General features: G+C 48.2%; 2 protein-coding genes across 4 annotated transcripts in view; one reads left to right on the forward strand and one right to left on the reverse strand.

Annotated features, from left to right (window-relative positions):
* PWWP2A (PWWP domain containing 2A) overlaps nucleotides 1–4,888 on the forward strand; it is a 31,633-nt gene extending 26,745 nt beyond the window's left edge. Inside the window, exons 3-5 of one of the 2 annotated variants that reach the window (XR_011155123.1) lie at nucleotides 2,188–2,268; nucleotides 2,895–3,049; nucleotides 4,800–4,888. The gene's annotated coding sequence lies outside the window, so the exon portion shown is untranslated. Of the gene's footprint in view, nucleotides 1–2,187; nucleotides 2,269–2,894; nucleotides 3,050–3,521; nucleotides 3,912–4,799 lie in introns of those variants that run through there. The other variant, XR_011155124.1, reaches the window with a different exon arrangement.
* On the reverse strand, nucleotides 4,262–24,406 carry TTC1 (tetratricopeptide repeat domain 1). 2 transcript variants are annotated; one of them, XR_011155125.1, is made up of 9 exons: nucleotides 24,368–24,406; nucleotides 22,917–23,243; nucleotides 14,689–14,749; nucleotides 13,437–13,549; nucleotides 13,172–13,208; nucleotides 11,305–11,453; nucleotides 9,258–9,312; nucleotides 4,584–4,843; nucleotides 4,262–4,493 (listed from the first exon to the last, which is right to left on the reverse strand). XR_011155125.1 is itself a non-coding variant. In XM_069029380.1 (8 exons), the coding sequence occupies exons 2-8, from the start codon at nucleotides 23,232–23,234 to the stop codon at nucleotides 4,710–4,712; spliced, it is 867 nt and encodes a 288-aa protein (XP_068885481.1). In that variant the 5' UTR covers nucleotides 23,235–23,243; nucleotides 24,368–24,406; the 3' UTR covers nucleotides 4,550–4,709. The 2 variants fall into 2 exon arrangements, 1 of the variants encoding a protein (XP_068885481.1); XM_069029380.1 differs by lacking the exon at nucleotides 4,262–4,493 and having other exon boundaries at nucleotides 4,550–4,843.
* Nucleotides 24,407–25,800: the final 1,394 nt, after the last annotated feature.

A 25,800-nucleotide genomic window follows, 5' to 3' on the forward strand; every position in this document is an offset into this window, starting at 1 on the left:
TGTGGATGATGCTTCTGTGATTCACTCACTTGGCTGTGGTTGCCTTTAAAAAGGCAGCATTGGGCATGAGCTGTGAGAGCAGGATTGGGGGGGTTGGGCTTCACACCCCTCTGCATTAACACTGCAGGATCCTGTCAGGAGCCATCAGCGGCATCTTGGCTTGGAAAACCTGCTGCTGGCTCCAGGTTCCATGGCCTCAGCTGCATTCCAGCTGGGAGCAGGGACACAAACATGTGTTGGGGCACAGTGAGAGCTGTCGCTTCAAGGGCAGCTCAGGGCTGGAGGTGTGGGCAGGAAATCTGTGAGCTCCCAGCCTCCTCCTCTCCCTAAGTTCCCAAATACTGCAATTCTTCCTCCCTCAGACAGAGAAGTGCCCCACGATGGAGGGTCACAGCCAAAGGAGCTCGTGGAAATAGGATAAATGCAATTAGAAAAGCCCTGGCCCCGCTGCCTCTCCAGGGACCTGCTGGGCACTCAGAAATACACTTAGGAAGCTCTTCCAGCAGCCACCGCCCAGACGAAATAACAGCATTTCCCCTTCTTCCTGACATCCCTGTTCCTGACATCCCTGTTCCCTGCAGGGAGGGGGGTGCTGCAGTTCACTCGCCAGAGACAGGAGCAAAAACCCACTGGCCAGTGTGTGCTTACCCCAGAAGAAGAGGCACAGCTCCCTCCCGGATCCTTCCCAGCTCCTTAGCTGCCAGACGGTCAGTCCCTGGGCAGCAGCTGCTCCTGGAGCTGATGGACACCAGGCAGGCAGTCCTGGCAGCCTGGAGCAGAGCACAGGACCCAGCCAGGCCAGGAAAGGCAAACCTAATCCTGCTGCATCCACTTAGAGAATGCAGGATTTGTAAATTGTCTCCTCGGGAAAGAACCGGTGAGAAATGTGCAGTTCTGGGGACTCCAGGCTGCAGCTGCAGATGGTTTCCAATCAGGAGATTCCCACTGAACGTGCAGAATCAGGAAAAAAGGGAGTTTATTTTAATTTTCAGTTGATTTAGGGCCTTTAATCTTTGTCAGGGTAGGCAGTGATGCCTCTGGCTCAGTGCCACGATTCCTGTGCCAAGGGCTGCCCAGAGCCCCCCCAGCAGCGACTCCCCAGCAGTCACAGCCCTGCCTGGGGTGGGAAAAATGAAGTTGCTGAGCAAGAAAATGTTGGGATTCATCCAAACAGGGAAAGCTTGTGAATGAGCAATGTATGAATGCTGCACATTAAATGTGCCCCAGCGCATCTTTGCCCATGTTGGAGAGGAGGCACTGGGATATAATTGGTTCTTGGCTGCAGCAGTAATCCCTTGGGAATAACACAGCTAATTAAAGCCTAGGAACTGGTGACCAGCAGCTTCTCTTCTCTCTCTGGCTGGGGCTGTGCTAATCAGGGGCAGGTAGATCCCAGGAAGTTTTGTGCTAATCAAGGAGGGAAGGATTGGGCTTCAGAGCTTGGTGCTTTGTCAGATCCTGAATATCCCAAGGGATGAGCTGGGGGGGATTTTGGATCCCGCTGGGCAGGAGGGATCGGCCGTGCTGGGCCTGTGTCAGTCCCATAGACCCTTCCCTGGAGTGGCCTCCAGCTGCCTCTCCCTTGGGGCTGGGGCTGTGGGAGACACAGCTGAAGATGTGAACTGAGGAGCTGCTTTTTTGGTATTTTGAGAGATGTTAAATGCTCCAGATCTTTGGTGGGATGGAGGGAACTGCAGGTGTTCAGCTCCTCTGAGGGCCAGGCCCTGGGACTCACAGGCAAGACCTGGAATGAGCTGTTCCAGGCCAGGTTGGATGGGGCTTGGAGCAAAGTGGTCTCTGGAAGTTGTTCCTGGTCCCTGGAAGGTGCCCCTGCCCATGACAGGGAGTGGAACTGGATGAACTTTTATGTCCCTTCCAGCCCAAACCATCCTGGCAATCTGTGACTCTCTGAGATCTAAACCTCAGCCCATCTGCAGCCAAAAGGATTAAAGTCTCTGAGAGAACAGAGAAGTGAGTGAGAACCTTTGCATAAGACAGATAAATCCCAGTGTCAGTTCTGGTGTCAAAAAATGGAAGGTCTGAGCCACAAGTGTTATGGAAATCCTGGAGGGAGTTCTTTGGAGGGTGAGACTTAACCCAGCTCATGGACAAGACCAACATTCCCTTTATTTCTGTGCAAACGCCTCAGGGGAAAGGCCAGGTACTGAAAGGTTTTGTGTTTGGCAGGCAAAGGAAGGAGGAACAAAGGCGGGAGCTGAGGATGGACAGTTCCAGCTGGAAAAGAGGCACGTGCTGGTTACCAGGAAGGTGAGTAACTGTTGGAACAGCTGAGCAAGGAACTGTTTGGTTTAAGAGCACTTATATTTAAAAGATTATGTTTTGTAGAAGTTTTTTCCTATTAGAGGTTGTAAATCCAGCATGTGTGACTCAAAACTCGCTGGCACTCCCTGAGCTGTGGCCAGTGGCACCAGGAGGAAGCACCAGTTATTCCACTGGTGGCAGCTCTGAGGACTAGTTCAGGCATAAAAAACCACTTAAAAATCAAAAGCAAAATAGATGCACTTGTTCAGGATTTGGACAATGCAAAAGGACTTTCAATTAATTGGAATTTTGCCTAGAGGAGAACTTGCTGTCGTGGCAGATAAAACCTGCCAGAGGTTTCTGGTCCAGCTGGAGAGTGGCACTGAGGAGGGAGGGATGACCTGGAGGTTTGAGTCCTCAGTACCAAAGTGCCCAATTCCCAGTGACTTTCACACAATCCAATTAAATTACAAACACTAATCAGCCACAGTCCTGCTTCCTGTGCCCTTCCCTTCATTGGAAAACTACAGGTGCACATCAGGCATCCTGCAGGGGAGTTGCACAGTGATTTGATGATGTGTTTGCACAGCAGGTAGGAAATTCAAAAGCTTTGTTGTGCTTTTATTTCCCAGAAATTCCCCAGCCTCCAGCCGAGAAGGAATATTTGCAGCTCCCCAGGCCTTCAAAGAGGTGAAGCAGGAACAGAGAGGAAGAACAGAACTCGTGTCCCTAAAGCAGCAAGTTGGAAAAGGCCACTGGTGTAACTGGGCACAAGAGCCACCCACGGGTGAGTGACACTGCACACACTGTGGGTAGGGACAGAAACCCACTGGTCAGAGCAAGGAAATACTAAAGAATAAAAAAAAATTAAAATTGAAAGCACCCGAGGTAGTTCTAAAGTGGTTCCATTTTTGCACATGCCAGGGATGTGCTGGGATGTTGCAGGTGAGTGGAACCAGGGCCAGCTGGTGATGCAGGGCTGGTGCTGGGGCCTGACAAAGCCCAGGTGCCCCCTGAGCCCAGCCCTGCCCTGCCCAGGGCTCCCTGCAGCAGCCTGGACACCTCTGCTCTGCAGTGCAGTGTTTTAGGGAAGATTATTAACATTTCTACTAATCCCAAGCCACTAGGCCTTCCCTGCAGAGCTTGGCTCAGGCAGCAGAGATTTCACAGCTCATCAGCCCCCCGGGCCCAGCTCTAAACTAAAACTAAACTAAAAATGCAGCAGGACAGAGTTTAACAATCAAAAAAACCTTTCACAGCTGCAGAGACAAAAATGACATTAAAGCACCAAACCCGCCGTGCCTGAAAAGGCTCTTCCTTCCAGTGAAAGGCTGGAGCTGCTGAATTTCAGACACACAGAGACTTCCTGAAATGAATTGGAGATGACACCCAACAGCCAAGGCAGCCACTGCTAATTATTTAATTAAATCATGTACTGAAATCTGCATGGAGACAACTGCAGAATCTGCCTCCACTGTAAACACTTCAGCACTGATAAAACCCAGGAAAGCAGGAATTACAAAAGGTACCTTCTCCAAAACTTGAATGAACCACCACAACAGAACACAGAAATGTATCTATACATATATTTATATTTATATCACAGTCTGGTTTGGGCTGGAAGGGACCTCAGAGATCATCTCATTCTATGAACATTTCCAAGTCCTCAAGGTCCAGTGACTGTGCAGACCTTTTGCAATCAACTCCTGTGGATCCCTGCAACATGAATGGATCTCAGACAAGCACATTTCATTTGAAGGTACCTTTATGAGGTGCATAGATACAGAGGGAGGCACAAAATGTCATTGTTGCCCTCAGAAAAACTCATATCAAGTAAACAAACTGCTGGAAGGGTGGCATGGAGTGAAATTACAATACTGCTGCAAGCAGGGCCAAAAAATCCCAGTGACTGTCCTGCAAGGTGTTATTTGTGGGACCTTTAACAACAAACCCATCTTGGGGAGAGCTCAGCCTGGGCAAGAACCTCACAACCCAAAGAGCAGAAGTACCAAGCCTTTATTACAAGATCCAGAATTCCAGGGCAGAGCTGTGTCCAGTGGTGCCATCCCACCCAACTGGGGGTGGGGGCAGTGCTGCTGCTGGATTTCCCCATTCCCAGGACATCACCAGCCTTTGTTCCAGCCTCTGGATTCCCCTGAACTGCTGCTACCATTGTGCTGCCAGCACTGAGTGGGCCAAACCAAGGAACTGCCTCTTGGAAAAGCCAAACACTGCAAGGGAAGGGGGAAAAAATTAAAAAAAAGAATAAATCACACACTGGACACAGTTTTCACTATGAGAAGTCAAATGAGTTGCTTTACATCCACATTGCAAACAATTTCACAAGCTGGGAAATGAGTTTGTTGAGTCTCCTCTTCCGCTGGGGGTGGAGGGTATTGGTTTGCTGGGTCCTGGCATGGGCTGCACAGTGCCACACTGAATCCATGTTATCTGTTGTTGTTGGGGTTTTGAACAAAATTGATGGAGTAGGAGCCAGTGGAGGAGTCCTGTTTGACCTGGAAGTTCTCTGTTGACAGGCCAAAGGGGCGCAGAACCAAATTGCCCAGATCCTTCAGTTTGTCTGCAAAGACATCCCAAAAGAACATGGTGAGAGCTGAGCAGAGGGAAAAGTGCCATGGAATTACACCCAACTACACAGCCCAGCCCTGCTGATTTATCCATCACAGGTAAATCCTGGGGAAATCTCTGCATTTGGTTAATATTTAGGCTCTTAGCAGGAATTAAAAATCATTGTTAAATATCCACAGGGTATGAGAGTTAATAAAGTCCTGTCAGTATGTGGATCACATGTGATTTCTGACTCTGGAAAATGCACCTTGCTACAGCTGTAAGAGGGGAAGGACAACAAAAGGACATCCTTTAAAAAATCATATACAGGAATTACAGAATGGATAAACTGAAACAGGAAGCAGAGGTAACAACTTCACTGCTGGCTGAATACAACCCCTGGCATGACAACACCAAGGAAGAAGATGGTCAGTTTTCCAAGAAAAACATTCTTTTCCTCCTGGTTTCAGTGCAGAATTGTAGATTTCCCAAAGAAATAGAAGTTTGGACAAGTTGAAGCTCCCCAGCACAGCATGGATTTGGGGCTTTATGATAATTCCACCAGCACATCCCAGATCACCTTCCTGCTCTCTCCCTCCCCAGCCAGGCTCTGGGGCAGCCACACTGAATTAATTGTTAATGAGGCAGAAGAAAGCCTTGGCTTTTCCGGGCACTCCAGCCTGGAGCTGCTGCTGCTGTCCTGGCACACACAGAGCCAGCATTGTAGGGAAGCTCTGTCTCCTCCTCCCCCAGCTCCTTTCAACCCTAAATTAAGGGCTGTAGTGAACTCCAACCCCCTCCCAAAGAAAAGCTCCCTCAGAGCCTGTGCTGGGAGGAAGGAAAAGGCACCACGTGGAGCTGGGACTCAGCTGCAGAGGCTGCCCAGCCTCCAACGCTCCCTGTCCCCAAGCAGGGTCACCATCTCCTCCCTCTGCCCTTATTCTCACACATTTTGCTCTTTTTCTTTCAAACACACTCTGTTTATTTTCCACCTGCATACTCCAGCACAGTCAGGTTCTTCACCAAAGCAAATATTCAGGGGTTAACAAGAAAACAGAACTGTAAAAATCAATTTAGGGCTCAGAAGTCTGTGATTCATTACTCACCTAAACTGCAATTTAACACCCTATTGAAAGAGGCAGATGCAGGAAAAGATTACTCACAATTTACATTAAGATGTAACAGCCAAAATTAATTGCTATTCAGTCTTTCTGGCAATAATTCTGGTTTAGCTGCTGGTGTTAATGTGGGGTTTGGAAGTTGAAAAGCTCCATCTTGCTTGTGTAAAGAATTCTTTTGGTGAAAAGACATTTCCTGATGAGGTCTCCTCTCTGTGTGACTTGTTATATTACCAACATTTTTAAGCAATTAAAAGAGCAAGGGCAAATCTTTCTCCCTTCCCTAAATGGTAAATGAGGGGTGAACTGAAACTGTAATTTGGCTCTGGTTTAACTATTTAAACTCACCTTGTGCAAGGGTTGGGGTTTAGCAGCTCAGCTGCAAACACAACATAGCTGTCAATACAGAAAACCAAACCAACCAAATGCCATAATTATTTAGGCACAAAACCTAATAAATATCCTTGCTGATCTCAGGTAGCTGGAAAAATCTCTTTTTGGCAGGAAGGCCCAGGTGAGATGCTCTGGCCCCCAAACTGCTAAAACCATTCCAAAGCTCCCCTCTCCTCACACCCTCTCCCCAAAGGAGTGGTCCCAGATATCACAATAATTATAAAAGTCTCTAAACAAGACTGGAAATCGTTGGCTTTAAGGAGAGAAATATAAAAGCCCCCCAGAAAATGGTCACTGTTCACATCCTCAGTCCCTGAGGCAGAGGATGCTCATGGAAGCACAGAGGGAAAGAACCACTTGGATTTCAAAGCTCCTTCCCAAGGCTGCTCCAAGTCCAGCTCTCTTTGATGTGAATTCAGGGGTCACTTCATCCTGAGCAGACATCATTGGCAGCTGAGCTGATGGAAAACATGGAATAACTGAAATACAAATGTCAGCCTTGGAAAAGGGAGATCCTTGAGGGGACACAGCACAAGTGGACTTGGCTTGGCCACAAAGCAGGGTTTTTCTGGTGACATCAACCTCAGCAGTCACATGGGCCAGCACTTGCACACAAGGAAAATCCAGCCAGGAATGTGTGCTCTGGGATATTTACACACAAGCACTGCACAAAGGGTTCAGCTTCTGACAGAAACAAGCTGCAGCCCTGGGAAACAGGAAGCACACTTGGGAAGGAGGAGGATGCACTCCATTTATCTGGGTTTGTTTGTGCACAGCTCCAGTGTTGTGACAGTGGGAGACGGTTGGGCAACCCAGGGCTTGTTTGAGTTGAAAGAATAAAAGCTCAGCAAAACCAGGACAGGCCAATTCACTGACTGAGGATCAGTTCAATATCCAAAGGAGCCAAAGCACAAACTGGGACATTGTTCCTAATTTCAGTTTAGTGTCAGTGCTCCTGGAGCAGGCCCGGCCTGGAACCCTCAGGATGCCTCTGATTTGCTGTCCTGGAACCCAAAAGTCTGGAATACAACCCAGGCACCTGAGCTGCCCTGTGGGAAGGCAGGAATGTCCCCCTGGCACTGTCCAGGCCCAGTCAGAGCAGCTCCTGGCGCTATGCCACGAGCCAGGTCCATCCTGGCAGTGGGAAATGCCATCAGAAAGGGTGGAAAAGTGGCAACAGCTTCAAACAAATTCACTGCACAATGAAACAATCCAAAGGAATCTCATAACCACCACATTCCATTGAGTTTCTCATCTCCCACTCCTTCCAGAACTCCCACCTAAATCCCCTCCAGGGCTTTCCCCTGACCTCAGCCAGAGCTGCAGCAGTTTGCAAACCTTGGGAAGCGTTTCCTTCTCCCTGGGCAGCTCCATGGCATCACCACTGCCTCCCTTAACAGCAGCACACAGGGCATCTGGGACACTTAGGAGAAGGAGCTGCCCACATTCCTGACTTCATTTCAAGAGAGTGTTTTATAGAAACCCCTCAGTTTGTGTGACCCCAGAGAGCTCAGGCAGTGCTGAGCTCAACCCCCCCCTGCCCTACTGCCACCATGTCATTGTCATTTAACCACAGCTGTGACCATCCTGTCACACATGAGGCTGGGGATGAGCACAGGTTCTGTGCTGTCCCACCCTGCTCTCAGTCTGGCTCTCTAGCTGTTTGAACTCCTTGTGTGACATCAATGAGAAGGGATTTCTCTCTCCAGAATCCCAACAGAAAGTCTGAACTGGTTCCCAAAAGCCCAGTTCAATTCTGAAATCCCAACTGCCACTTTTAAGGTATTAACACTGTTAAAAGAGATCCCATCTAGTCTGACATCCAGGAAAAAACCAGCAGAGCAGAACTAGGGTTGGATTTACTGTTCCAGTCAAATCCCTTGTGATTAGTGAGGCCCTTTAGAGTTCAGCAAAGATCAGGAATTATTTTCATATTACTTTGTGCTGAAACCCATCCCATGTCCTACCGATGGGCCTGATCCTTCTGGAGATTTTCTGCATTTGTCATTTATTTATAGCCCTATCACCCTTAACCTGCTTTATTTAGGGTTTGTTCTCAGCACAATGGGGGAAGCAGACTCTGATCCTGTAAAGCTCTGCAAAACCTCACTGACACTCTGCTAGGTCAGAGCAGAACAAAGCCAGAGCAAATCAGAGGCTGCAGAGCAGGAAAAGACATTACAGAAAAATATCAGCATAAGCTGAAACAGTTTCTTCTTCCCAAATATATCAAGAATCAGTGTGAAAGACAGGCTGAGTTTGTTTACCCTGATTTTTTGCAGAACAGGCAAACACTGCCTTCCCCTTCCCACCAAACACTGCCTTAGGAAATGTAATTCCACTCCTGGTGCTAACCCTGGGGAGGTCCAATTCAGCCTCCAACCAAACAGCAATGAAATGCTGAATAAATCAAGGCAAACACGAACACCTGGAGGTCTCTGGGCTGGAAGTGCTACAGAAATAATCACATTTATTTCTTTAGCCCCCAGATCAAACATCCCCAGTTATTCCAGCTGGGGGAGTTCCTTCAGGTACAGGTTTAGAGAAAGCCCTGGTTTATCCCTTTTATGAGAATGTTTGCTTTGAGGGTTTATTTGCAGGGAGAAAGGGCTGAGCAGTTGGCCTGGGTCAAACCATTTTCCCCAGCTCTTGCATACATCAATATGAAATTGTTTCAGAAGGTTTTAAGTTTTCTTTCTTTAAATAGAACTAATGGCCTTTCCTGCATGGAAGAATTCCTTGTCTCCAATTTACTGTAGGTGAAACCAAGCAATTGAGAAATCAGAAGTTTTGTTTAACACTGAACAAATATTTCCTTTCAAATTTACCCCCTTTAAATTTTATACAAGAGATTTTTACTCAGGCCTTTTTTTCTAGCAGATTATGAAGATTTTTATGGAAGTACATGCTACTCACCCAACATTTCCTTCTTTAATTTTTCATTCCTCTCCGCAATTTGCTGTGGTAATCTCTGTGGAGAGAGAGAAAAACTGGAATCAGAGCCCTGTTTTCAATAATAGTCCCATTTTGGACATCAGCAGTGACAGACACACAAATCCTGACGTGCAGTCCCTACTTCAGACTCTGAACACTGCTAATCCAGAGACTCAGCATTTCCCACTCCAGGAATGTCTTTATGGACACCTATTTTTATCTGGTGTCTGTGATACTTATCCCAAAGTACAGCTTCTTCTGGGAAATCACTTTATCTGCCCTAAAATCCCTCAAAACCTGTGTGGAAGCTGAAATTCTCCCCACAGTTACACACCTGTGAAAAACCAAACCTAAGCATTGCTTCCATATAATGAAACTTTCTGGGAAAGCAGCAACAGGGATGATTTGACCACAAACCATGATAATTCCAAATTGTTTAGTCTGGCATTGAAAAAGTCAAAAATAATGGAGGATTGAAATCAGAACCTCAGCTCTGCACTCCTGAAATACAAACAGTGCTCAAATATTGGAGCAGGTACCAAATCAGGAATCAAAGAACTGTTGTGCATTTCATATTTTAATCTGTCATTTAACAGGGTCATGACATTCCCTAGAGCAGTGTGAGATCATTCCTGTGGGCAGGGAGGAGGAAGATTTGCTCGAACTGTGAATGAAGCCAATTTGCAGATTTTCTTGAGGCATCATTTTCACTGCCAGTGAGGAGGAAAAGATTCTGTGATATTCCTGCAAAGCAGAGACACTTTTACCTTAAAACGGAGCAAAGCTTCTCAGCCTCCTCCAGGTTAGACATGTAACCAGGTATGGGGAGTCAACAGCTGAAACCTGGGGGTTTGTATTATGAAATTTAGAGATTTATGATGAATATTTGAAAAGTGTAAAATTATAGCTGTCAGGATTTCCTGAACAGGTTTTCAAGAAGGGAGTTTTAAGCTTCAGTCTCAATAGTTTGCTTCTCCCCTCAAATGTGACAAGGACCAGCTCAAGGCAGAACAGACCAAATCCCAGTGCAGGGTACACTGAGGGCATTTTGTCCAAAGGGTTCTGCAGCCAAGGGCTCTGCCTGGCCAAGGGAGGTCAGGCAGCAGGAGCAGGGTGGAACCCCAAGCTCTGCACTGCCCAGGCACAGGAATCAGGAATAAACACTGAGCTGTGAGCTGTGCCTGAAGGATGGCCAGAGGAGCAGCAGCACTGCTGGAGATTCCCTTCTGGGGCTGGGCAAGGGCTCTGCTGTGGGACCATCAGGGGCACAGTCCCTGAGAGAAAAGCATGGCTTTGCAGAGGTACAAGGACAGTGTTTGTACTTCCAGGGGTTCCAAACAGCCTGGACAGAACCAGCCAACTCTGAGGGTCTGACTCAGAGTCCTGGATTATCCTGAGTGAGAAGAGACCACCAGGATCACCCAGTGCAGCTCCTGGCCCTGCCCAGACACCCCAACAATCCCACCCTGGGCATCCCTGGGAGTGGTGTCCAAACTCTCCTGGAGCTCTGGCAGCCTCGGGGCCGTGCCCATTCCCTGGGGAGCTGTTCCTGGCCCAGGGGAAGCCCCAGCCCAGCTCCAGAGGCTGCAGGTCCTTTCTGGGAGCTCAGCTGTTTAATGGGGTCACCCCTCACCACCAACAGCAATCACACAGTTAAGCAGAATATTTTCTGCCATCAGTGCAACTGATCCAGTCCCCCAGGAAATCATTCCAGGCAAGGTTTCTTGCCTAATATGCCATAAAAGCTGTTCCTAATCTGTCACTTAACACCACAGTGTGGGGAAAAGGGGGGCAGAATCACCACTAATGATTTATTTTCCCAAATGGAGACTTAAAACAATTAAGCCTTTCAAAAAGATTTTTGTAACAATGCATTCAGAGTGGGCTTAGAGACAAATTTGCAGGTGATGCAAATGATTTTTTTTTTGTCTTTCAGAGGCAGAATTCATTGCAGGTTCACTGATATGAAGCTGAACTAAAATAATGATAAATAAGTTAGGTCAAAGGTCACTGAAAGGCTTAAGCTTACCATGCAAGCTTCTCTGGCTTGATGAACTGATTGGTCTCTTTCTAGGACTGCCTTATAATCTTCCAGAGCTTCATCTAATTTTTCTGTTTTTTCATAGAGTTCTGCTCTCCTCAGCAAAGCTCTGACATAGTGAGGGTCTAATTCCACAGCTGGAAAACAAAACCAAAGCCCAGGGTTGTACTCGAAACATTTCTCCACCCCTCAAATGAATTCTGAAGTGTGTATTACATTTATAAGCTGTCCTTAGAATGTAACTCAGGATCAAGCAGAGGCACAGCTTAAAGCTAAGTCAGAACTCAGAAACAGCTGCCTGGGACAGTCTCAGGATCATGTTTCGTTTAATGTCCACTATCTCTCACAGATGGAAGTGATTTATGGTCACAAAGCTTTAAATGTGCAATCCTATCCATGCAGGGACCCTAAGTGATGCTACAGAAACTTTAAGGATCTGCAAGATATTTCAGGTTTTGTGTGTTTAGAAAGTGGCTATTATTAGATTGCTGCTAAAGTTAAATATCCCTCCAGACACACACAGCAGGGAAAATCAGTCTTGCCATGCTTATCTCAGTTCAAGTGGAGACAAACTCCAGGAGAATTTCTGGAGCTCTTCTGAATTTAATATCGAACAGTCCAGATTGGGTTGGGAATGCACAAACAGTGATTTCAGCTCTCTGAGCTGGCAGAGGGGCATCCTGACTGAATCTCAGCTTTTCCCCTCCTCATTCCCTTGGCAGCCAGGGCTGTTTGCAGTAGCAGTTCAGACTGAATGCTAAACTCAGCAGTAACCTCCACATGGTAATTCCTCAAGAATTCCTTCATCCATTTTTCACCACAGAAACAGGGAATGTGAAAGATTTCACCTCAGAAAGAGGGACTATGAAGGATTTTTCACCACAGGAAGAGGTCTGTCCACTTTATACTTCCTGGCCCATTAAAATGGTTCTGGGGACAATTAAATCTCGGATTATCCAGGTAAATATTCCAGTTTATCTTCTGGGAAGGACAAAGGCAATGCCACAGTCAGCAAGCTGCAGGTGACTGAATTGTTCTGCTGTGCTCCAGTCCCTGGGGAGTGTCAGGCCCTGGCAGCTGAAGTCTCCCTGCTCAAAGCACATTGATTCCCTCTGAGCCACTGCAAAATCCAAGGTGTTTTTCAGAAAGCAGCAGCACCAAAGCCAGGCAGAGCCCCAGTGAGAGAGGCCAGGGAGGATTTGGTACCTCCAGGAGCCCTTTCAGCACACACAGCCTCCCATTTCTGTGCAGGCAGTGCTGGCACACGGCCACTGGATTAGTTCTCTGATTGGTAATTTGGATTTTTTTCCCCAGCTGTCACAGGGAGTTTAACAAACACTCGAGGGTGGGTGAGTGGGCGGAAGCAATAAAGCAAAGCACAGCTGAACTGATTCCACCAGAAGGTGCAGAGAGAGAACTGCAGGGCAGGAACAGGGGAACATAAGCCCTGGTGACAAAGCAAAAGCTGTGCAGGAAAGGGACTTGATAATGCTTTTAACTCTATACAGCCTCACAGTTCTTTGGAATCTGGGATTAAACCAGGATTTGGGGTGAATGGCAGGTGGAAGTGGGCTTGAAATCACAGGTGTGGGAAACAGTTTCCATAGAAAAGACTTTCCTATCAAAAACAAGCATGAACTGCAGCCTTATGGCATGGGAGAATAGAAAGTAAATTACTGCAGACAGGAAAGGTTTGACAGACATTTTACAAAATAAGTAATACAAATCAGGTGTTTTCTGTTCAATTCTTTAAAGACCCTTATGCCTAAAATTACAGCTCTGCAGTAAAGGCACTAAAGGACACAATTTCTGTATAAAAATCTGGCACGAGGGCAGCACAGAGAGAAAAAAGTACCTTTGGTGCAGTCAGTCAGGGCAGCCTCTGTTTTGTCCTAGAACACAGAATAGCTTTGTTAGACTGAAGTCATATTTCTTCATGTCCTCATCCCTGGAGGTGCCCAAGGAAGGGCTGGAGGTGGCACTCAGTGCTCTGGGCTGGGGACAAGGTGGGGATGGGGCACAGCTGGGACTCCTTGGTCTGGGAGGGCTCTGATCACAAATGATAATTGCATTTGTCCCAGCCTTAATCCAGTGTGACACAGAATAAAACCAACACTCACCTGTTTCATTTTTGCAGCAGCTCTGTTTGAGAACAGAACAGCCCTGTCCTTCTGGAAGCAGGCTGGGCATATCTGCAGAGCCTTGGTGTAGGAGTCTTCTGCCTCTCCATAGTCTGCAGAGCAACAGGAAAAACCCAAACCAAACCATTTGTTTCAAATCACTGAACCCATGGCTGAAGTTCCTTTGGAAACGTTTCTCAATATCTGGTGATATTACACCAGAATCAGTAGCTGCTCTCAAAGAACATTACTAAGTACATAAATACAATTGATTATTTTAAAGTTGACTTAATTCTGCCTGTAAAAGCAGAAATACACTCCTGAGCTGAATGCAACTAGTGCAGCAGGATGTGGATGTAATTCTCATCCCTGAAATTGTTTCCTTCCATTTGAGCAGAGGTGGAATCCCTTTGGATGAAGTGTGTCCCTGACCTGTCACTGCCCCGTACCTGCTCAGAGCAGCTGCAGGGAGGTTTTATGGCCACATCATCCTCAGTGACTGACTTAAATGTCAGAGGGCTTGTCAAGGAGAGGCCAGGGATGAGACTCCAGCAGGTGCCTCAGCCAACGCTCCAGGCCTGTGGCTCTCCTGGGCTGAGCAGCTCCCTCCTGCCCTTTCTGATGCCTTCCAGAGCTGGAGAACATTCCCAGGATTGTGTTCCCTTAGGACACGTGGCACCTCCAGCCTCTGCCTGGTCTGCAGGGCACACAGGTTCCTTGGCTGTGTCCTGCTGACTGAGGGAAGCAAGAACCTGCATTTCCTGCTTTCTCTGGGGATCCTCCACCCACAAGCAGATTAAATCAAAGGTAGGTGTCAAAACCACTTCCCCCCTTCTGCTTGCTCATTAAAATCCAGGTACAAAGGTACAAGGCAGCTACAGAGCCCCAGGTCCTCCATCAATTCTAAGCACAACCATCAGCCCAACTCAGAGCCTGGGGGAAGCCTTTTTGATGGGTAAATGAAGCCCTGACACTTGGAAGGCAGTCCAAAATCCATGTTTTTGTATGTAAGCACTCAGCTTTCATGGGAATCCCGCTTTAGTATCCAAATCTTTGGGATTTAAACAGCTCTAAAGGAGGCCTGGTATCTCCGTCTCTTCTCTAGAGCTGGAAGAAAAATGAAAGGGGTGATAAAATTCAACAAGGATGGTGTGAGATCTTCCTCAGGGTTTTCTGCAGCACCACCACGATGGCTCAGTACTATTCTGGGATTCTCTAGCATCCACACGGTGTTCAAAGATGATCAACCCACCTCCTTTCTTGAAGTGCTCATTTCCTTTCTCCTTCAGCCCTTGGCTCTCCTTCCTTCTTTTCTACAAAAGAAAAGACAATGTCTCAGAGTATTTCACTGAAATGAACAACTAGGTCAGCTGCAGTTCCAAATAAAGTATGGAAGGGAAGCAGAAAAAAACATAACCTGAACAGTTTTAACTCTACCAAGATCTGCTTGTAGACCCTGTGACACGAAATCATTCTATATGCATGAAACACTGGAGTGTAACAGCATGGCAATTAAAAAGCTCTACTTCACAGACACCAGGATGCAGGGAGAGCATCCATGGAGAATTCCATGCTTTAAACCAGTACATCACCTTTTAGCTGGCTGTTTGCTTCTCCTTTCCAACTCCATTTAATTCACTCACTGCAGGTCAACTATGCAGAATATATTTGAAATGTAAAGTCTCAAAAGTTTTGCTTGAAATAATTCCACCTCAGCGATTCCAGTTACATTCAGAGATGCACAAGGAAAAGGTCCAGGGTGAGAAAGATCTCTGCCCTGCAAGATTTCTCAGGCAGAGTGAGTGAACCCCCAAACCAGGTTCTTTGTCCAGTGAGAAATGCACATGTGAGCAGAGCTGTGTTTTCAACCATGAACATCTTGGCACAAGGGGAGGCCACGCTCAGGCTCTCAGCCTGTGACACAGAAAACTCAGGATGTCACCGAGCCATCCCTTCAACCTCCTGACAGTGCTGCCATTCCTGAAACAAAGCAGGGAAAGGCAGGAACATCACAGAGCTCAGGAGCCGTTCTGTTATACAAAAACCATCGTTGGACCACTGGTTTTTCTCCCAGCACACAAAGGACTTCAATGGAGGTGTCTGTAAATGACAGATCACTGAGCAATTAAAAAGCCAACAGTAGGAAAAGGAGCAGTTTCCTTTCCTGCAGATTGTGTGAATCAAGGATTAATGCAATTATCAATATCACACAGAACATCTCCTTGGAAACAGCTAAATATAGTACAGTGTGTGGAGCACTGCAGCAGCTCCCAGCTATGCCAAGGAGCTGACAAACACTTCAAAATCACAGGTTCTTCCTCCTGCTTTTATTGGCTTTGCAAATTGATTCACCTGACCATCGGCACCACCTTGAGAACAGACCAGGTTCAATGGAAGGACACTGAGCCATGACACAAAATTCCACAGCAAAATCTCATCTGACCCCTTTGATACATGCCCAGACCATCAAATTTGTTCCCATTGCCTATTAAATAGCTTTTCTAATACCCATTACTCCTCACATGTTAAGGAAACCCCACAAAACACAGGGCAGACAAACCATATCCAATTATTCAGGAAGTGCTCAGGAAGGCCTGACAAACCCCCCCAAGTCCTTCCACAACACCCCAAAGGACTCAGTTGGTGCTCTCTAAACATGAACATACAAATTCCACACTGCACAAAAATCCCAAGTTCCCTGTGTAATGCAGGACTCTGCTGTTCAGCACAGGGAATGTGGAACTGCTACACCTCAATTTTTGAAGGATCAGACAGAAATTCCTGCCTGGACCCCACAAAAAGGCATTTTAAAATCATCTGCAGTGCACAGAGTGAAAATGATCCCAACATTTTGTGGCACTGAACAAAGCAGCCCCATCTCAGCACAGAGCAAGCCTGAGATGAAGATCCTGCTGGAAAGATCTCCACAGACAGCCCTCAGTGAGGGAAGGGCTGCCTGAAACACAAACCCCACTGACTTCATTGCTCATGACCTATTTAGAAGTGGCCTTTCAGTGCCACGAGCTGATTCTCTGCTGCACAGGGTTCAGTTACAGCTCCACAAGAATGAAAGGATTTTTATTATGAACACAACTCCAGCATGCTCACACCAGTCCTCAGGCAGAAACCCTGAAATCAAGGGATGCTGGATGAAAAGTTTGACCTGCATGATCAACATTTTGTTTCATTTTATCTGAATTATAAAAAAAAATTACATGTTTACCCTAATGATGCATTAAATGCTAATATAAAAAGTGATATGCAGCAAGAAAGCTTTAGAAGAAAAAGCTTTATATAAAAAAAGGAGTAAAAGGAAAAACAACAAAGCAGCACTTTTAAGAGCTCTGTGTATGATTTTGTAATTTATTCAGCTCCCTGCAAAGCAGCAATGGTTCAAAACCTGCATTTCCAACATATCCCTGGTTTATGGGTTTAACTTCTAAACTGAGTGTCCAAAGTGTTTTTAAAAAGCTGAGTCTGTAGGGTACCTCCTGCACGTCGATGGATTTGCATTTCAGGTATGACTGATCAAGAAGCAACACATAAAAGCCAATTCCTCTGGCTTTTCCACAAAATGTAACTGCATGAAAAATGGATGAACCCCTCACATGCTGAAGACACTGCCCTGCAAAGCCGGCTGTGTGTGAAACAAATACATTATTTATTCCTCCATCCAGACACTCCTTTAAGAGAAATTCCTAACACAGAACAGGGGAAAGGCAACTCTTAGGGCTGAATTTCCATTTAAGCTGCACTGCTCCAGAGGAGGCTGGGAGAACCTGCTCAAATCCAGGGAAAAACCCCAAAGCACTGCAGCCCTGAGAAGAGCCAGCTCTGCCCTGAGGATGGGGAACTCCAGCTCCATGGGCACCGTGGGGTGAGTGGGCAGCAGCTCCCCGGGACTGACCAGTCCAGAGGGAAAAATCCCAAGTGACTCGTGAAGGGATTCGCACGATGTCCCTCCATGGCCCAGCAGGCTGGTCCAGGACATGGGTTCAGTGGCTGCAGGGCAGCTGCCCTTCCTTCCCTCCCAGGGAATTGGGTCAGCCTGAATCCTGGAATGCTGTGCCCAGGAAAAGCCATCCTGGCCTGCTCTGTGCCCTGGGGCTGCTCACACACAGCACTGGTGGCAGCCACAGCTCCCTAGTTTAGGGTTTTCTGCTCTTCAATGGCAGCAAAATCTGAAGGTTTGGGGTTTTTTTGCAAATTTTAGCTATGCAGAGATGGCAAATTCCATGGCAGGCACTGATTTTGATGTGGTTTAAATATTTTTTGAAGTTCTGAAGAAATAACTGCATGTAACTGGTGATGATTCTTACAGGATCTGATTAGAAATGTTTAGATTTGGATACTAAATTCCAATCCCAGACTCAGGAAAAATCAGTATTTAACCCAAACCTGCCTGGCAAAGCCAGGGGTGCTGGAGATTATCTCAAATCATGACAAGGGACAGCTGGTCTTGTGACAATGAAGTACAAACCTAAATCACACACAGCCCGTGCCCTCAGCTGCTCTGCCAAAACACTCAGGGTTAACAGAAAAGCATGATATAAACTAGAACAAAAGATATAAATTCTATTTATATATTGAATATAATTTTATTGTAATAAAAGCATTATTCTGCTATTAGAGGAGACAGCAACCTACACATTCCCACTGTTTCCTTGGGAAGTGAGCAACACAATAAAAGTGCTGGAAGTGATATCCTTGAGCAGCCAGTGGGAGCTGAAGGAACAACACCCTCAGTTTGTGACACTTCCCACAACATTTCCTCTGGCTGTTCCTGTGCTTGGATTGATCCCTTGATTTCCCTTTGCTGGGAACTGTTCCTGGCTCCAGCTCTGGAGAAATTCTATTTACACTGAACCTGCCACTCACAGCCCCTTGGGAAGGTCACCACAACCAGGGAATTCAAAATTCCTGGAGTTCAGAGGCTGCACAGAAACAGGAATTCAAACAGATCAGGGATACATTTTTCAGCTTCCAATCCCACTTCTCAGTCGTTTGTTGGCAGTTGTCTGCTACCCCCTGCAGTTTTGGGAAGCTACTGCTCTATCCTGCATCCAAGGATCTGCATTTCCGTTTAAGGTTGGAGTCACCCCAAAACCCCTTTTTTAAATCTTGAGAAGTGCCAAAGCTGCACTTGGGAGGTTCCAGGGCAATGGCAGGGATAGACCTGGCCTGTCCCTGCTCCCTGGGATTCCATGGAAAAAAACTTTACTCTTTCTACTGCCAAATCACCAAATTCCATGAAATTGCAAGCAGCACTTGCAGACACAGGGAAGGAGGTCACAGGCCTCCCTGACAGCTCCAGTTAAGCCCAGCCTAAGTGTGCCTCTTCCTGAGTGACAACAGTGCCATTCATCCTTGCTGCTCCAGAGGCAACAGCCTCGGGCAGGGAAAGTGGAGCTGACCCTAAATCCATCAGCACAAGTGGGAGAGGCCTCGATCTGACAGGAGCAGCCTCTGCCACAACTGAACACAAGACTCAAATCAGACAGCACCACTCAAAGGGACATGAAGGGAGACTTTCCCCCTCTTCCTATTCAGTTGCCATCCAGCAAAAGACTTTTGTTTGTAAAACTCAAAGAATTATAAATCACACAGGGAGATTATAATTCCTGCTTTTATTCAAGTTCTTCTCACCAGCTCTTGCAATGAATGACTGCAGCAGATACAGATCTACTGCTCAAATGTTCCAAACTTTAACTCTGAAAATGTAACAGGATGTTTTATTCTATACAGCAACTTCCCTTTATGGAAAACAATGGGATCACCCCAAAGGCAGAGGGAGGAAAGGAAGGGTGAGGAGGGGGCAGCTGAAAGGAAATGTCTTCACTAAGCCAATGTTCTCTAATGTATCCTAGAGCCTGCAAAAAACAGGGGCGTTAACAAAAGGGAAACTTTACTGTTTAGCCCAGAAGGAATCTCAGGTATCACTCAAAATCCTATTTCTCAAAATCAGTTCCACCTCATTCCTATGGAGCTGCTCACAAGACACTCCTCAAGAATCTCCTCTTGCTTGTCTTGCTGACACATTTCCTGCTGTCAGAACAGGAACTGTGATTCCAGCCAGCTGGAGGTCCAGGGCACATGGAAAGCCCAGAGAAGGAACTGCTCAGGAGGAATATTGGATATTTATTCCGGTGTCTTACAGAACACGGGGTTCCATAGCCAAAATTAGAGCACCCCAGGCCAGGTGCTGAAGTCCTTGCCACAGAACAGGGCAGCATCTGCCACGATGGAGGAGCTGAGGGACGGTGAGTCCTGCACTGGATAAACCCCTCACTAAAGGGTGTCCCCCAGAGGAGGGCTGGGGCAGGCTGAACAATGACCCTGGAACAGCTGCTGGGTGTCCTCGGATTAATTCTGCAGAGCAGCCCCACGTCAAAGCCATCACTGTCACTGACAACCAGCCAGAAAAATCTGCTTGGAATGCATCAAAAGCAATTTGCTGCTCAGTGCCTCTGCTGAGGCAGCAGCAGAAGCCTTGTGAAACAACAGCCAAACCCTGGAAAAGTGAATTTCAATCCTTAAAAGGCTCAGAGCTGCAAGCCCAGGCAAGGAAGCAGGCTCTGTTTCTAAGAACTCTTCTTACAGGTTTGTGTCTCAATATCCCTTCAGGTTCTTATTTTGCTTCTCTGTGTAGAGAAGATTTCTTAGGGTATCCCTGCTGTGTCCCTGGAAGGAATTCCTGCTGCTTAACATTAGAAATCTCACTGTATGGGGCTCTTGAAATGTAATTAGAGAAAATACACAACCACTCACTGGCTCCTTCCCTCTGAACTCTGCAGCAGCCTCTGCACAGGTGAGTGTTTCTACTCTGAGCTGCTGGAATCTGCCCAGAAATACCCAGAGCCAAGACCAGAATCTGCCTTTGCATCTCCAGAATAAATGAGAGGCTTTTCCTACAGCGCATTGTTGGAGAGCATCACTGCACAGAGCCCATTTATTACAGCAGCTGAACACAACAATGGGCTCTGGTTACAAAAACCCCAAACTGTGAAGGTGTAGCTCCACAAATCCGACTGGAGCAGGGCTCACATCCAGCTCTCCTCGTGCCCTGAGCCCACAGTTGATGGTTGGTGCTGCAGCACCAGTGCCTGGGGAGGTTTTGTGATTTAGACAAGCAGCCAAATCAAATCCACCTCCCCAGGTGCCAGCACCAGGCTGCTGTTTGATGTCTGCTTCTACTGCCCTGGATCTAAAAATACACTTTGATTTCGCTGAGAATCACTGCCCTCAGTGCTCCACTCACACTGAGGTGTGCCAGCACAGGGCACGAGGGGCTGCTGAGAGGCTGCTCCCCACCTCAGCAGCCTCAAAGCACTTCTGAGAATTTCTGTCTCATTTGCTGCAGCTGCAATAAAAAAAAAAAAAAAAAAAGCCACATTGCCCTTCTCAAAACCACCCCTTTTGAGTCATTGGGAGGAGGCTTAGAGCGTTTGCAAAGCTCTGAGTAAATGAATGTGCGGCACTGTTTTCAGACTGGGACTGCAGGACTTTTTCTTAAAAGCTGCAGCATTTAACAGAATCTTCTATCATCAGAATATCCAGAATGTTTCACTTTTAAAAATAATTCGTGGCCATTGATAGCAAGTACAAGGAGGAGAGTTGGAGCAGCAATTGAGGAATGACCTGTCCAGGGGGAGATCATGGAATGGGCCACTCCAGTGGCTCTAACGACTGAGCATTCAGAGTTCTGCAGCTCTGCTTGTATGAGATACCAGCAGTATTTTGCTAGAGAAGAAACTACATTTGAAAGCCTGCAATATTTAGAAATATCTCCATGGAATATAAACAAAGAACTGCTGATCCAATACTTGTGGTGCTGGTGAGAGACAGAATCGCTCAGTTTGGGTAGATGAAATCACAAACTGCTCTGAAGGGCAGAATTGCTCAACACCACTGGAAATAAACCTGCAGCAAGAGGAGAGCTGCAGCTGCCTCCAGCCTTTCTCTAAGGAAACCTTCCCAGTTTGAGCAGTTGTTGTTTTGCACTCCCATAGCCCCTTCCAGTGGAGTTCCACAAAGCTGAGTGCCAAGATTCAGCATTCCCAATTATTTTGGTCATTTGACAGCAGGCAAAGATCCATGTGCAAAATGAGATGATTATCTAAAAATACACCCAAACCAAGAACAGCACGAAAATTAACACAGTCAATTGCCAGGCTTGCTGCTCTTTTTAGAGTTTAGCTCTGGAACAATTTCCCCCCAGTTCTTAGCAGTTTTTCTCGGAAGCTCTCAAGTCCCAGGCTGGTGCAGCAGCCCCAATGTGACTCATGATGACAGTGCTCCTTATTGTACAGGAATAAACACAAGGAGAAAAAAGGGACTGTTCACTCCAACTGGAAAAAACCCAAGGGCAATGAGATGGGTTTTGTGTGTGAGGAGGTCAAGGAAGGTGATTTTTGCTCTCTGCTCAGCACCTGAGAGATGCATTTGGAGAATGCTCTGTTTCGGTGTGTCCCCCACTGCAAAAAAACCCAAACCAAACAAGCTCCCTCCTACAACAACAACAAGATACTGACTTCCCAGAGGGAGTCCAGGGGAGGCCCTGAGATGCTCAGGGCCCTGCAATAAAGGAAACTCTAATTAAATACAGGACAGAAGTTTCCAGAGTAGTTAATCAGCAGCACAGGGAGCCAGACAGGCTGTGCCAGAGATCTCCCTGGCTCTGGGCAGGGGCTTGGACTAAAATCCACCAAAGGATGCACCAGAACACCTCTGACATTCCCACCCCCCTAGTTTTCATTATTAAATTACCAATGGCAGCATCATTCTGCTCGTTTGGAGTCAAACCTGAGACACAGAGATCCAAAGGGATTCCCACCAGGTCCAGCAGAGACCAGAATTACTTTCAGTCTCATTCCTGCTTCAAGGAGATTGTATCCCATGTTGTCCTTCCCCAGTGCTGCTTTCCCACCTCAAGGAACTTCCATATTAACACAAAGATGTGTTCTATAGATGAAAAACTGCATTTTTCTCCTCCCTGCTGCAGGATGAGTTTGTCCAATGTGACAGCACTGAAAGCAAACAATCCCACACATTTAATGTGTTTCATTTCATTAAAGCCCAAATAATCCATAGGGATCCATCCAAATTGAATCCCAACTGGCTGGATTCCCTAAACCAACCTTTCAGGAAAACTATCCTTGAATCTGCTGAACTTCGGAGAAGCACCTTGCAGGCACTCAGGGAAAAACAATGGATGCACAGACAGTAACAGGGAACAGGGAGAGTTTTGTTCCCTGTAGTCTCTGAGTCACAGCCACCTCACTCACTGCTCAAGGCACACAAAATCTGCAATGGAATGTGAGGATTAAGAGCAGCAAGGAAAGCCACAAACGTTTGTTACCTAAAAGAGGGAATTTGGAACAGTAAAAGCAGACACAGAGAGCTTTAAAGGTTCCTTTCCATGTCAGCCCCAGACCATTCCACACAGATCATTCCATACCCAGCACTGGTGCTTTGCATTACCTGCTTCTCCTCCTCTGGCATATCTTTCTCTAGTTCTAGCAAGTATTCTTCATCTAGTTCTGTCTGCTTCCTCGAGCTGCTCCCTTCATCCTGAACATTCCCTTCGTCATCCAGCACAGGTCCTTTGGCCTCAAAGGAGTCGTGACAGTCATGGAAACTCTCCTCTGTGGGATCCTGGCCTGGGGATGAGGCACAGCCACTGCCAAAGCTCTGGGGGTGCTGGGCATCGCTGGGGCCAGTCTCTGGACACTTCTGATCTGACAGCTTCATGTGATTCAGTAACTCATCAGGCAGACTTGCATCTTTAAATTCTTCCATGCTCGGCTCCTGGGAGAGGGTTGTGGAAATAAGGAAGGAGTGACACTCAATAATCATCATTTTAAAGACCTGTCAGCAAACAAATCCCAGAATCCCAGAGTGGGTGAGGCTGGAAGGGACCACAGTGGGTCACTGGTCCCACCTCCTGCCTTCCCAAACAGAGGGCACAGGATGTGTCCAGGCAGCTCTGTAATATCCCCAGGGAGGAGACTCCACAGCCTCTCTGGGCTCTGCTCAGGGCCGGGCCCTGCCCAGGGCAGCACTTCTGCCTCCTGTGCGGGGGAATTGCTGCGCTCAGGCCCTGCCCGCTGCTCTGGGGCCGCTGCTGGGCCCCGGAGCAGAGCCCGGGCCCTGCCCTGAGCCCTCCCTGTCGGGGTCTCCTCCCCCCGCCATGGAGCCCTGGGAGAGGGGCCCTGGGGGACAGACACGGTGTTTCCCTGGCCCTGGGCAGCCTCGTTCCCAGTGGTTGTTTTGTGTTTCCCTGTGCGGGCAGGGACCCTCAGCCCGGACTGTGAGAGTTCCTCGGCAGAGCCCCGACCATGGGCTGGGGAAATAAACATCTCTGAAACATCTACCAACAATCCGTCCATATCTATTTCTTTTCCACAGGACTCCTGGTTTGATATAGGCGTGTTACAGTAACCCCCACTGTAACACCTCCCCTTTCATATTTATACGCCTCTAAATATACTTAATTATTTAATTTTTTCTATCCACCTTTATAAATCTTTAAAGTGCTTCAAAGTGCTCTTGACATCTCTAAGGGAAACTCGGATCTCTCGGGGGAGCGGCAACTTCCCCCCGATTCCATACCCCGTGCAGGGACACGGGGCCGGGACGCTGCTTCCGTGAGTAAGGGAACTGCGGAGCTCAGAGCGCCGGGACCAGCCCGGCACAGCCCCGCGGGACCGACCCCAGCACGGCTCGCCCAGCGCGGCCCCCGCCTGCCCTGCGGCCCCTCCAGCCCCACCACGACCCCCGGGGCGCCGTGCCCGGCTCGCAGGGCTCGCCCCGCGCTGTCCGGGCGCTGAGGGGATGGCCCAGACCGGGGCCACGGCCCAGACCGGGGCCATCGCCCGCCGGCCCCGCTGGATCCCCCCGAGGCCTCCCCGAGCCCCCGGCCCCGCGCTCACCTGCGCCAGCCGCGCTTCCGGCTCCCGGCTTCCGCCGCGTCCCCGAAGCGCACGAGACGGCAGCTTCCGGTCGCAACAGCCAATGAGGGAGGGGTGCGCGCGGGGCATGCTGGGGACTGTAGTTCCTTGAGAGAGCGCAGGTGGGAACAGGTGAGGGCAGGTGAGAACAGGTGAGGGCAGGTGGGAACAGGTGAGGGCAGGTGGCGGCAGGTGAGGGGGGCAGTGGAAGGCAGTGGAAGGCAGGTGAGAGCAGAAGAAGACAGCGGAGAGCAGCGGAAGGCAGCTGGGACCAGGTGAGACCAGGTGAGACCAGGTGAGAATAGGTGAGAATAGGTGAGAGCAGGTGGCGGCAGGTGGCCTCTTTCTCCCCAGGGCTGCACTAGTGTAAATCGTCTCTCTCCATCTTCCTTGTTGGCTCCTTCAGGCCCTGCAAGGCCACAATTGCGTCACCCCAAAGCTTCTCCTCTCCAGGCTGAACAAGCCCAGCTCTCCCAGCCTTTCCTCCCAGCAGAGCTGCTCCATCCCTCGGATCATCCTGGAGCCTCCTCTGGCCTGGCTGCAGCAGCTCCAGGCCCTTCCTGTGCTGGGCCCCAGGGCTGGGGCAGCTCTGCAGGTGGGCTCTCACCTGAGGGGGCACAGGGGCAGAATCCCCCCTTTCCTGCTGCCCACGTGGAGGGATCAGCCCAGGGCACAGGGGTCATTTTTTCCCGTCCAGCTCTCACCCATCATCCCACTCTCCATCTGTGCATCCCCAGCCTGCATCAGTCCCTGATCCAGGTGCAGCACCAGCTCTTGGCTGTGCCAAACCCCACGAGACTCCCAGGACCTGCTTCTCCCCGATGAACATCTCATGTTTATACACCTGCGTGCTTTGTAACTTCGAGATGATGCTCCTCTTGTTTAGTCTCACACCCCCTTCTGCTTTCATACAACATTAAAGGTGTTAAGGCATTTCAAATCTGAGCCCAAAAGGAGGCTTGAATTGTGCCAGGGGATGGAACAACACCCTTGGATTCCAACAGCCAGAGACTTGGGAGGTTTTGCACTTCAGTTGTTCTTTAGATATTCCTAAATACTACTGTTTACAGCAGAAGGGTCAACCTGATGCCTATGGACGGAGCCAGGTGACCATTCGAGTTGATAAAACCCAGCAATCTGGAAAACATCTCATTATTTATCATCACAACTGAAAGCAGGATATTCAAGTCCTCCCGCTGCCCCGAGGGAAAGTCTTACTGCTTAAAAGGTTGGATTGGTGTCGCGCAAAACCCAAGGACTCCGGTGGGTCGGAGGCTTTGTGACTCTCCCTCGCCACTGGAATCCAACAGATGGCGATGTTGGATTTCCCAAGCCGGGTCCCCGGCCCTTTCCTTGTGACTCTGGTCCAGTCTGGTGAAAGCAGGGCTGGAGCTCCCCCGTGTTCCAGCAGGGCG

This window comes from Aphelocoma coerulescens, chromosome 13, assembly GCF_041296385.1.
Source record: "Aphelocoma coerulescens isolate FSJ_1873_10779 chromosome 13, UR_Acoe_1.0, whole genome shotgun sequence".
NCBI lineage: Eukaryota > Metazoa > Chordata > Aves > Passeriformes > Corvidae > Aphelocoma > Aphelocoma coerulescens.